The sequence below is a fragment of the Podarcis pityusensis genome, assembly GCF_964106645.2.
Source record: "Podarcis pityusensis genome assembly, chromosome: 9".
Lineage (NCBI taxonomy): Eukaryota > Metazoa > Chordata > Lepidosauria > Squamata > Lacertidae > Podarcis > Podarcis pityusensis.
The window spans coordinates 56,537,230-56,550,085 of NC_138034.1; the positions used below are offsets into that span (position 1 = coordinate 56,537,230).

The 12,856-nt window shown below is 42.7% G+C and overlaps 1 protein-coding gene across 4 annotated transcripts in view; it reads left to right on the forward strand.

Moving 5' to 3' along the window:
* The window catches only part of PPP3CA (protein phosphatase 3 catalytic subunit alpha), a 182,757-nt gene that overhangs the window by 73,663 nt on the left and 96,238 nt on the right, over positions 1-12,856 (forward strand). For all 4 annotated transcript variants that reach the window (XM_081020323.1, XM_081020325.1, XM_081020324.1 and 1 more), the window contains exon 2: positions 11,480-11,680. In XM_081020323.1, coding sequence (XP_080876449.1) covers positions 11,480-11,680 — 201 coding nt within the window. The remainder of the gene's footprint in view (positions 1-11,479; positions 11,681-12,856) is intronic.

Consider the following 12,856-nt stretch of genomic DNA (forward strand, 5'->3'; position numbering starts at 1 on the left):
AAGTATTGGAGCCTCAGCTTCAGGATCTGTTCTTCCAGTGAGCACTCAGGGCTGATTTCCTTCAGAATGGATAGGTTTGGTCTTCTTGCAGTCCATGGGACTCTGAAGAGTTTCCTCCAGCACCATGATTCAAAAGCATCAATTCTTTGGCGATCAGCCTTCTTTATGGCGCAGCTCTCACTTCCATACATCACTACTGGGAAAACCATAGCTTTAACTATACGGACCTTTGTCGGCAAGGTGATGTCTCTGCTTTTTAAGCTGCTGTCTAGAGCAGTGTACAGTGGTGCCTCGCAAGACGAAATTAATTCGTTCTGCGAGTTTTTTCATCTTGCGAATTCTTCGTCTTGCGAAGCACGGTTTCCCATAGGAATGCGTTGAAAATCCAAAAGGAAACAAACTTGCAAGATGTTTTCGTCTTGCGAAGCAAGCCCATAGGGAAATTCGTCTTGCGAAGCAACTCAAAAAACGAAAAACTCTTTCGTCTTGCGAGTTTTTCATCTTGCGAGGCATTCGTCTTGCGAGGTACCACTGTACATTTTAGCAAAAATACCATCACGTACAACAATAAGTAAAATACCTTCAAAAACAATGTTTCTTCACACAGCGTGTAGTTAAACTGTGGAACTCACTACCACAATAAGTAGTGAGGGGCACCAACTTGGGTGACTTATAAAGAAGATTTTGAATAACGCTATCATTGGCTATTGGCCAGGATGACCATGCTCTACCTTTACTATTGAAGGCAGTTGGCATCTGTGTCTCTCAAGAGCCAGTGGAGTGTGCCTCCGGGGGTGAAGCCAAATGTTAGCAGCACCAAAGTGACCTCCCCAGGGAGCAAGCCTCAGCAATGTGTATGGAGGTCCTGGGCTGCCCAAATGACAAGACCCGCCCCTCCTCGGCTTCACTGATGTGGTCCAAAGGAAAGCAGAGCAATACATTTGGTACCAGCTTGGCTGCAGGAGTTGCCAGAAGGAAGCATACAAGGTGCAATCCAACAGTATTAGGGACTCCATTCTGGATTTGTTTAGGGTTTACTCCTTAGCCTTTTCTTCTTCTGAAGATGCCCCACAAGGCAGCAGGTATGGGTTTTTCCTCTGGGTTCACCTTTCTCACAAATGAGTATAGCTGCAAAGTTTAGGATCAGAGTGCTTCTTCTCCTAGATGGGCTAACTTCCCAGATTGACGAGCCCTATCTGCCCCTCATTTCCCTCTACAACACTTGCAGTGACCTCATTTTTGACCATTGGACCCACTATTGGTCTCATCCTCTCAATCCACCAGAGCCTGTCATCGCATGCAGGAGAAGATTGAAAGCAGTATGTCTCTGAATATCAATTGCTAGGAATCATAAATGGGGAGAGTGCCGTTGTGCTCAGGTCCTGCTTGCAGGCTTCCCGTCTGTCTATGGTTGGCTAGATGATGTTGCGCTAGATGGGCTATTGCAGGAGGCTCCTATGTTCTTCTATTCAGTACTTGTATATTCACCTAAACCTTAACAGAACAGTGGCATTTTCCATTACAGCATGGTACTTTTGGGGAGGGATCTGTTGTTCAGTGTTTCCAGCGATGCTTTCTGCTGAATTAATTGTTCCTATAATGGCTTTTCAATGGAGTGTAGTTGTTCTTTGTTCAATATCTAATAAAAGCAAAATCTGTCAACACACTGCTTGGAAGCTTATGGAACAAACTTGGGTGGGACACTAAGTTCAAAAGCAAATTCCACTGATGGAGGTCAGGAAGTTGTAATCAGCTTTTCCAGATGTAATCCTGCATGTGCTAGTCTACACTTAAAGGGATTTTGGTTGAGCCTGGCTGTTTCCCTGGGTTTTAAAAAATGTTATTAATAACCGTAGTCAAAACAATTGATGTGAAAAACAGGAGATAATGTAAGGCTACGTAATCTACATTCGCTTGGCTCCAGTGGTGTCCTAGCACGAACAGAAAGACGTTTCTGTTCACTAAAGGGGGTCCCTGATTTCAGATTCTGTTCCACACTGAAGAATATTCAGGTGGGCCCCCTGACTCTGTGAATCAGCACTGGTGGAATCACAGGAGACTGCAGGGAATTTTACATTTCCTAAGTCGGATTCTGTTTGCTCTTCTTTGGACCCAAGCTTTAATTTCTTTATGCACGTGTGCATGTAAACTCATACACACACACACACACACACACACACACACACACACATTTTTGTATAAATTTATTACACTTGGTGTAAGAAGAAAGCATGCATTAGAATAACCACCAGAGCTTTAGGTACAGGCCTTAGTAAAGAACTGAGTGACTAGATCAGTCTTTGGCAGCCCAACCTGGTTCGTTCCAGATGTTGTTGATCTACAACTCCCACTACCTCTGGCCACCGGCTGTGCTTTCAGGGGCTAATTAATGTTGCAGTACAAAGCACTAGTAGGCTACCTGTTTGGGGAAGGCCACACTTTTTATTAATACCAATTGCAGCTTGCGGAAGGTCTTGTTCCATAATTTATTAGTGTAACCGTCCCCTGCCCCCTTTAATAATTATTATACTCACTTCGTTGGTCTGGATGAGACGCTTGCACTCCAAGGAACTTTAGTTTTGTGTATGGCAGGAATATAGGATAGTGCCTTATAATGAGTTAGATGACTGGCCTATCTGCTTTAATCCTGTTCACATGGACTGGCAAGGTTTAAGATTGGGAGCCTTTCCCTGCTACATCCGGAGATGCTGTGGACTTGGGTTCAATCCTTTTGCAACAAGTATGTCAGCCAAGTATGGTGGTCAGAAGGATCTTCAAAGTCAAGTGTGTGCTTGTTGTGTTGGCCATAATTTTATTTCCATTCCTTAGAACAGTGTGCACATTCCTGTGCATGTTACCTGCACAACTGTGCAAGTAGTTTTTTTCCCTTTGGCCTGAGCATGGTGTTAGAAAACCAATGGAAAACTTCCACAAGTTTTGGGTTCCATTGGTCTTGTTTTTGAAACTTCATGTCAAATAAAGATTTTGCTTATTCATTTGTTTAATTGTATAGTCTCATCAGAATGCATGGTGCATTTCAGTGTAGCCACAAGACGACAGGTATTCCATCTATGCATCTTTGGGCAATTCTCTAGTGTAGCACTTTGTTTGGCAGACTTCTCTACTATAAGTGGGCTGTGACTATGCCATTTCTTAGCAACCATGGACTGTAATGACTCACTTTCTACGTACTGTATGTCACCTGTAACAAGCAACTCTGCAAAATAAGTCTAAAATAGCTGTTACTTCATAGCAATTGTTCTCTGCAAATATGCCTTCATCTTTCTCTTTTGAGCAGGTGAAAAAAAATCATGTTTTAATTATGCCTAGTTGGCAGCAGGTATGGCATTTTTATATTTTAAAAAACCCACTGCTTTGCCTTCTGTACACTGCTTTTTTCCATGTGCATCTCAAAAAAATTAGTCTGGAAAATAAGACAATTGGCTACTTCAGTAGTATTATATTTGAACCAAATGCCCAAGACATTTGTAGACATGAGATGTTACTTATTTGTTAAGGGTATAAAATTTCAAAAGGTTATAAAATGTCAAATGGTTTAGTAGACATCATTTTGGAACGGAGAATTTTTTGGGGAATTGTGCTATCAGTTAGGATTCCTGGTTTTCACCCTGGTGGCCCAGGTTCAGTCTCCTGTATGGGAAAGAGTTGCTTTTTATCATCCTAGTGGTGCAGCAATGAAACTGCTAGCACATTTTCAAAGCTAAGCAGGGTCCAGTATGGTTTCAGATGGGATGAGGGACCGAATGTTGAGGTTCCTGCATTGCAGGGTGTTGGACTATATGACCCTCGGGGTGCCTTCCAGCTCTACAATTCTTTGATTCTAAGAATAAAGCTGTAATCCTAACCCTGGTTACCTAGGAATAAGCCCCACTGGATCCAGTAGGACACGAGTAGACATAATCAGAATTGCCAAGCTCTTGGCTGCATTAACACTGAGAAATATAAACATCTTTAAACATTTGCCTGCATTGTCTGTTGGAGATGAACCAGGATGTAACTAGAATAGCACTTTAAATCTTCTCAGGTGCATCAGGGGTCGTACTGGGCAGGGGAAAAACAAAACAAAATCATGCATGCCTCTGGTAGTCCTATCCTGTTTGGCTTGAGTCATTGAGCTGGTGCAGACCACTGTAGCATGTGATTCTCTGCCCTCCTACACAAAGTTCTTAACCAAAGCCTTTTTCAAGTCTTCTGACTTGAGGCAGGGAGTGGGATGCTCCTACTGCACATGTGTTTGTTTGCACATCCACAGTGTGCACATGTGCATGCACTTCTCCGTTGCAGGCATGCAAATGGTGGAGTAGAGTCTGGTGCCTTCACCCATCCTGGGAACACCAGTTTATGTGATGGAGAAGCTGGGACACTTGAAAAGGACTCAGTTCCAACCTAGGTTCAAATCCTGGTTAGTAGCAAGCCCTGATTAAGGAAGCAGAAGCATGCTGCTTCTACCTAAGCTTATTGTGTCTGGGAGAAGCAGAACAACCATTGTTCTTTTGACATTGTCCTTAGCCACTACCTAATAGCCGCGGTAAGTATTTGCTGCTTTCATGAAAAAGTGAGAAAGCATTGCAAAGCTTGATTGGCTAGTTCTTTTTAGGTTACAAATGGCCAACAGGCCAGTAAAAAATGTTTGTTGAGTTGCTCACTTTGCTTGAAAGACTTGCTGTGTTTCTCTTTTAGCAAACATGCACAGAAGGAAGTATTTGTTCAGCTTCATTTCTGTTGACTTTATTAAACTGCTGTTGGGGCACTCATGGCTCAAGAGATGACGTATGGACAGGCACCCCGAGTTACAAATACTAATATGCTTTGTTGAATCTGTACAACCTGCTCATGGGAGGCTGGCTTCTTTGGCATGAACAAACTTAATTAAGCTCAAACAATCTGAAGAAGAAGAAAATGACACTTCCCTTTCACTCTCTTCTGGACATCCAACTAATCTCAGCTGTTATTGTAAATTCTGTTTGTTGTCTTTGGCTAGCTACTGGGAAATTCAAGTGAGGAGCACATGGTGGCACTTGGTTGTGTTTCTTACAAGAAGGATGAGGTGAAAAAATGTCTCTGTTTTCAACTTGTTGCAATATTATCTGGGGAACCAGAAGCCCAAGGGGCAGAATCTACAGAGTTAAAAGGCAATCCCCAGGAGTTCCTCTTTGTTCTGATCCCTAAGGGGGGTGCCACATGCAGGTTGAGTAGAAATGATTAGACCTTTTCTATAGTTCAGGTGCTGTGCAATAGTGAAATAATATTTAAACAGCCCAATGAGCTGTTTTTCTTTTTTTACCCTAGGGCTGTTGCATATTTACAAAAAGAAGTTAAAAGTAATTTTTGTAATATGGATTTTCTTCACTGCAGAGGCTTTCAGAAGGTGGTTTGCTGTCCCACACGAGAGCCAGTGTGGCGTAGTGGTTAAGAGCAGTAATCTCATAATCTGGGGAACCGGGTTCGCGTCTCCACTCCTCCACATGCAGCTGCTGGGTGACCATGGGCTAGTCACACTTCTGAAGTCTCTCAGCCCCACTCACCTCACAGAGGGTTCATTGTGGGGGAGGAAGAGAAAGGAGATTGTTAGCCGCTTTGAGACTCCTTCAGGTAGTGATAAAGCGGGATATCAAATCCAAACTCTTCTTCTTATAAAAGTTAGGAACATAGGAAGCCATCTGATGCTGAGTCAGACCTTCACCCAGATAGATTAGTACTGCCCGCATTAACTGTCAGTGGCTCTCTAGGATTTCAGACAGAATTCTCTCCCAGCTCCACAAGGAGATGCCAGCAGTTGAATCTGGGACCTTCTGCAAGCAAAGCAGCTGTTCTGCCACTGAGGGTATGCATTTACCCATAAGTCAAACACTGCTAAGAACCACTTCACATGTCAGTTTGTTTCATTTTCCTGCTCCTTCATTCAGTGTTCTGATAAATGGCCATTTTACAGTAGCTTTACTCCTTAAGCATTTTTAAAAATTCGTGTTGTGCAAGTTCTCTAAAATAATCAGCGTAGCAAAACTTTGATGGCTCTGTTATCATCAGTTACAGCTGTCATGAGTGATCTCTTTATTTTAATCTTTGCCAAGGATTATCAGATAGTGTTTTTGGTTTTTTTTATTTCATTGCCATTTGGACCCCCCTTTTTTTCTTTTTCTTTTTTTTTGCTTTATACCCACGTGCCTTCTCGCTAAGGATAACATCTCATTCTTCTGATAAAATGAAAGCTTATGCTGCAATACATTGTTAGTCTTCAAAGTGTCACGGGATTCTTTGTTGTGTTTTCTGAAGTTGTGTTCTCCATATTTTTCCCGTTTTGAGAGTTTCCACCTGGAAGAATAGTTATTCCAGGTGACTAAACTCTGCATAGTGAAGGAATTAATACTGCCCTCTCTTGGTACTGGCATGAATTGCATTTTAATGCCATTTGGTTTTATTATTTTAATGAGCTTTTTTGCTAATGTAATGTGTGGTGCATCATGTACTGATTCCATTAGCAACCAGGTTAATAGGAAGCAAGTGTTCAGCCAGTCATGGCTTTGCCTTTTAAAACAACAACAACCACCTTTGTGGTAATAAATTTGTTAATCATTTGCAGCTGGAAAATATTTTTAATTGGCTAGCCTCATATGTTAGCAGTTTGTTTAGTGCTTTCAGTTTTGGAGCAACACTACTGTACTATGTTTTCAAACTCAGCTTTCTTTTTTAAAAAACCAACAACAATTTGCCGTTGCTCATCCACTCTTTAATGGCACAAATTGGCATGGCTTTCTTAGACTCTGCATTCTTGAACCTTGACCTCAAGACTAGACTACTGCAACACACTCTACGTGGGGCTTCCCTTGAGCCAGTGTTTCTCAAACTGGGGCCTCCAGCTGTTGTTGGACTACAATTCCCATCATCCCTAGCCTGCAGGACCAGCGGTCAGGAATGATGGTGGGAGTTATAGTTCAACAGAAGTTGGAGACCCAAGTTTGAGAAACAGTGCCTTAGACTTAACCTGGAAGCTGCAGCTGGGGCAGATTGTAGCAGCTACAATGTGGACTGGGATACCCCCATTGACACCATATAACACCTGTGCAGAAGGAGCTGCACTGGTTGCCAGTATGCTACTGGGCACATTTCAACACCCTGCTTCTAGCAATTAAAGCAACAGCTTGGGACCAGAATATCTCAGGTGCTCCCTTTCCCACTGGATCCTGCCTGACAGCTGCACTCCTCAGATGGGGCTGTCCTGAGAGTACAATAGAAACTGCGCTAGAAACCAGGCTTTTAGAATTGCAGCTCCAGCCTTCTGGAATAAATGAGCAGCCAAAATCAGACAGGCACCTAACATGATGATGTTTACATTTTTGTTTAGGAAGCTTTAACCCATTCAACTGTGGAAGATCAATTTTATATCGGGTGAAAGTGTTTCACTGTTTTCAGAATTTGTATGGATGGTTTTATTCTTTTTAGAGCCCGTCTTTCACATTTTATTCCATTTTTTCTGTTTTCATCACTTTGACGGTTTTATGCCAGGAAGCGGCCTATAAATTTGCACAATAGTAACAATTATTATAATAAACATGTTAAAATGTATATGGCATAATGTCACAAACAAAATAATATTGTGGTTATTCCATTTGAAGTGCTAGCCTGCGGTTTTTCCTCTCCAGACATATGATTAAATGATAATGAAGCATAATTACTGGTCTGCTCTAAAAAAAAAATTAAAATGGTGACAACTATAAATAACCTTCGACTTCCAAAAACAAAACAACAGTTCTGACTGAAATAGTGGGATGAGAGGTTGTAGTCTTCCTGTTTTATAAATCAATGCCAAGGCAGCTTACAAATAAAAATATAAATAGAAGTAGCTGTTGGAGTTGATAGGGTACCTTGCAGAAGTTTTAGTTCCTTTACTTGTAGTTTCCCTGCCTATTGTAAATTGGTCGACAGTTGCAGAAAGCTTTGAACAGATGTCAGAAGTCCATCCCTGCTAAAATGATTCCTTCTTTGCATTTAATCTCACTAGAAGCATCAATCAAATATGCCAGCCAGCTCAGTCTTATCCCTCCAATCCTTGAGGATGGCATTAGCTAAACAGTGGGGTGAGCCCACCCTTTCTCCCCCGTTTTGTTGTTTTGTTATGTTGTAGCGTGTGTGGTCCAGCACTCCTCCTATACATGCTGATTCCCATCCCAGGTCCAATATCCTATGATTATCACTAAACAGAGTGATAGCCAAGACTAAGGCAGAACCAGCCATTATGAACAACAGTGAAGAAGGAGGAGGAAAGACCAGTGATGACTGAAAAAGGTAGAAAGGAGCTGAGAATCAGGTCTCATCTGCACTATACATTTAAAGCAGCAGCATACCTCTTTAAACAGACATGGCCTCCCCCTGAAGAATCCTGGGAACTGTAGATTGTTAAGGGTGCTGCCAGTTGCGGAGACCCTTGTTCCTGTCCCAGAGCTCCAATTCCCAGAGTGATTTAAGTCCCTCTTCACCTAGAACTTGGGAAAACATGGCTCCGTGGGGGCTCCTAACAACTCTCAGCACGCGTAACAAACTGCAGTTCACAGGATTATTTGTGGGAAGCCACAGCTGATAAAATGCTGCTTTAAATGTAGAGTGCAGATGAGGCCCAAATCTCAGTGTGGATGGGGCCTCTACGTGCCTCATGTAGAATCATGCTGCCTTATGCCTAGTCATTCGTAGAATTTAATATTCAGCATGGTAGTTCGTAGTTGAGTCATCAGGTCAGGCTGTGTATCTGCATTTGACCATGTATGTGTACATACATGCATGTAGGAAAAGGATTGAACTTGTGTGTAGCATAAGCTTAACTGGAAGTCAGGTTGTCTTGTTATAATGTTAGGAAGTGAAAGGAGAAAACAACAGTACATGCGGTGTGTGCCAATAATCGTGGTGTGTTCCCCTCTGCTGGCACCGCAGAGGGTGTTTAATTAAGAACCTTATTCCCATAGCTATGCTGAGAACATCAGCAGTGATGCTGACACAGGCAGCACTAAACAAAAATATTAACTGTTTCTGCAGCGTGTTGCTGCCTGGTGATTCTTGGTCAGTGACTGTTTTTTTTGGGGGGGGGGGGCAACCAGTGCTGAATTCTGAAGCAAGTCCGAATGCAGGCAGCTCAGCCACCTCCTTCTCAGCTTGATGGAGGAGAAGTAAAAACTCACTTCTGTCCTGTTAAGTCAGGTGGTCTGCCTTCCTTTCCTGTTCCACTGCTCACCAAGGAGGCAGTTTGGTGTCATGGTCTGATCCATAGCATGGTGAGATGATTGTGTTCGGAGGAGGGGTTTAGATTTGTTTGACGCTGGGGAAATATTTTAGGGCAAGCTAGACCTATGCAGAAAGGGGTTGGCTTCACTTGAACAGGGATGAACCAGACCTTTTGGCACTTAAAATAAAAATAAGATGGCAGAGCAGCTTTGAAACTGATTGTGGGGAGGAAAGCTGACAGGAGCTTAAAATGGATGAAAATTTGGATTGCGTAGAACTAGGCATTGTGAGTGTGGGGAGCAAGATAGCAATTCAGAGAGGCCCAAAGGCTACATGTCAAAACACAAGTAAAGAGTGAGACTGCGTACAGGTTTTTCTACAGTAATGCTGGAAGCCTCCGAGCCAAGATGGGTGAAGTGGAGTGCTTGGTCTTTGAGGGCATAGCAGTTACAGATACAGCGAGCAAAACAGAAACCTGGTGGCGTAGAAAGAACCAGTTAGGATATGGTTATAGAAAGGACAGAGAAGGATGTACTGGAGGTAATATTCCTCTGTAAGTCAGAGAGGGCATTGAGTGCAGCGAGCTAGAAATCCCAAAAAGGCAGGCACACTAAATTATGTACAGTAAAAACGATGCACCTCTGCATAAGCTCAGTACAAACAAATCAGCACAAATGCTCAATAAACAGGAGCCAGCAATTTCAAGGAGTTTCTGGCTCCCTCCTTGCATTCTTTACACCCATATGGGATGGGGGAAAGTGCCACCTGAAATGGTTCTTTAAGATGCAGAAGCTTCAAGTGCTGTTGCCACATAGCTCTGGAAATTACAAATATATATTTAGGGATGCACTCCACTTGGTGAGGCTGGCCTATACGTATTGTAGATAGACTAGTTCTGAATCCTCCCCAGAGCTTTTCATTCACTTTTCTTTAATCTGACCCAACCACAGCAGCAGCAGCTTGGATGAGTATAATTACCCTGCAGCTGGCAAGGCAGGCAGCCTCTAATGCCACTCCAATTTAGCTGCTTGGGAAAGGGGGTTAAGCTGGGATAATGCTACATCTTGATCCTTGAAACTGAGAGCATCACCTCTCTTGCTTTTCCGCTGGGAGCAAGAAAGTGAAAGCAGCAGTATCACATGAGTTCTGCAAAGCCTATCACTGCTTTGTGACAATGGGAGGCTTTGCACTAAACCCTTGATGGGAGAACATCTTTAATGTTGGAGTCAGTGCCCAGAACATCAGAATTGTCATTCTCATAGAATTATAGCATTGGTAGGGCCCAGCTCTGCTCAGTGTAGGATCTACAGTGCAGGATGCAAACACAGCATTCCTGAGAGATGGTTGTCCATCCAGCCTCTATGTAAATACATTCAGAGAGGGCGCACCACCCACCACCTCCTAAGACAGTAGATCAGAGCTTACTGCTTAGGAAGCTTCTCCTAGTGTTAAAGCAAAATCTGTTTTCCTGATATTTCCATCCAGGGGCTCCAGCCCAGCTCTGTGGATCAACAGCAAACAAGTTGGCTCCATCTTCTGTATGATAGCCCTTATTTGCTCTCATGCCTCCCATCAGTCTTCTCTTCCCCTTGCAGGTCTATAATTGTTTATATAGTTTATAAGACTTCTCAAGAGCGGTGTGTTTGCACTTATTGATGTTTGATGTTTTGCTAGAGTTGCCTTATGGCCTGTAGGGTCCGTGACTTACCACCTTGGTTGCATTTTGTGTGGTTGCAGAAATATCCTTTGGTAGAGCCAAGCATTGCCAGGGGAAAGAGGAAAGTCCATAGTAGCCACAGTTACCTATCTTGAACTTGAGTAGTTTTTGATTAAGGTTTTGAACCTTCGCAAAGGATGCACCTTCTGTCTTTCCTGATCCTTTGCTAAGATGCATGGGCTAGCCACCGTTGTCTTTTCAGGGTGAGAGCAGGGTGGGATGAGAGCAGCCGGCCAGAGTGGCTGGGGCAACCCATTCAAGTGGGAGGGGTATAAGTAAGAAAATATTATTCTTATGGGATTTACTTAAGATTTTAAACTAAAGTTAAATTGCTAGGGATTACAAAGTATACATAAGTGCTCAAGAAGCCTACTGACTACAAGAGGAAACAGTCTTATTGCCTGACAGTCTAATAAATACGGAAAGTTTATGAAAACCAAATTGGTTACCGGTAGTTAAAAAAAACTTTGTTTTTATTGGGACTAATGGGTTTGCTTGGTGTATTGAATCCATCTGTCTTTGTTCTTGCAGCTGTCCCATTTCCTCCAAGCCATCGGCTCACAGCAAAGGAAGTGTTTGACAATGATGGAAAGCCCCGTGTGGATATCCTAAAGGCACACCTTATGAAGGAAGGAAGGCTGGAAGAGAGTGTTGCTTTGAGAATAATAACAGAGGGTGCTTCAATTCTCCGCCAGGAAAAAAACTTGCTGGATATAGATGCCCCAGTTACTGGTAGGTACAAATAACAATGGCAAAATAACAGGAATTCTGATGCAATGTGATCATAAAACATTTATTGTACATAACACAAAGGACATTAAAAAGGATTCTGATCCCTGTTGTATTGGAATGGGACTAGTTCAGTCCATTTTTTATGTTAGACTAGCCTTGAGTGGGACAGAAAGACGTTTGCTCTCTAGGTAGGAAAGTGCACAGGAATTGTTTCATTAGGGCCCTATGTCAAGTCACAGAACTGCTCTTCTATGGGGGAACATAACCAGTTTCTTCAAAGGTGCTCCTTAGTTATTTTAGTTAATTAAATTTATATATCACTTCACAAACCCAAAAGGAGCTCCAGAGCAAGTTACAAGACAATAAAATACAGAAACGCAATATAAATAGAGCATCTGTTTGAACAAAACAGGTACATCTATACTAAAAGTTTTCATCCAAAGATTCACTTAAGAATGTAAAATATCTATCCTCTTCCAGCATGTGCATGAACACCAGAAACAAGGATTCAAATCCAAACCATTTGTGCTGTCCAAATGCTTGGGAGAATAAAAATGTCAGCTTAAAATAGCCATCACAATCTTTTTTCTGACAATAGTGTGCAAGACTGCTTAAGCAGTTCTTTGGGGTAAAAAAAAAAATAAAAAAAAAATTGTCCCTGAAGGAGGGCAGTGTTGTGACTTGAAATGCATTCCTCTGCAACTTTGATATCTTCCCTCTCCATTGTTTCCTGTACTATCACATGTCCTCACTTCCTCTGGCCTGCACCATCTGTAACCCAGTTGTGCCGATCACAACCCACAATCCATGTAGAGTGGAATACAGTGGTACCTCTGGTTACGTACTTAATTTGTTCTGGAGGTCCATTCTTAACCTGAAACTGTTCTTAACCTGAAGCACCACTTTAGCTAATGGGGCCTCCTGCTGCCGCCGCGCTGCCAGAGCACGATTTCTGTTCTCATCCTGAATCAAAGTTCTTAGCCTGAGGTACTATTTATGGGTTAGTGGAGTCTGTAACCTGAAGCGTATGTAACCTGAAGCGTATGTAACCCGAGGTACCACTGTATTAAACCTTTTGTAAGACGCTGGTGGCGCTGTGGGTTAAACCACAGAGCCTAGGGCTTGCCGATCAGAAGGTCAGCGGTTCAAATCCCCACGACGGGGTGAGCTCCCGTT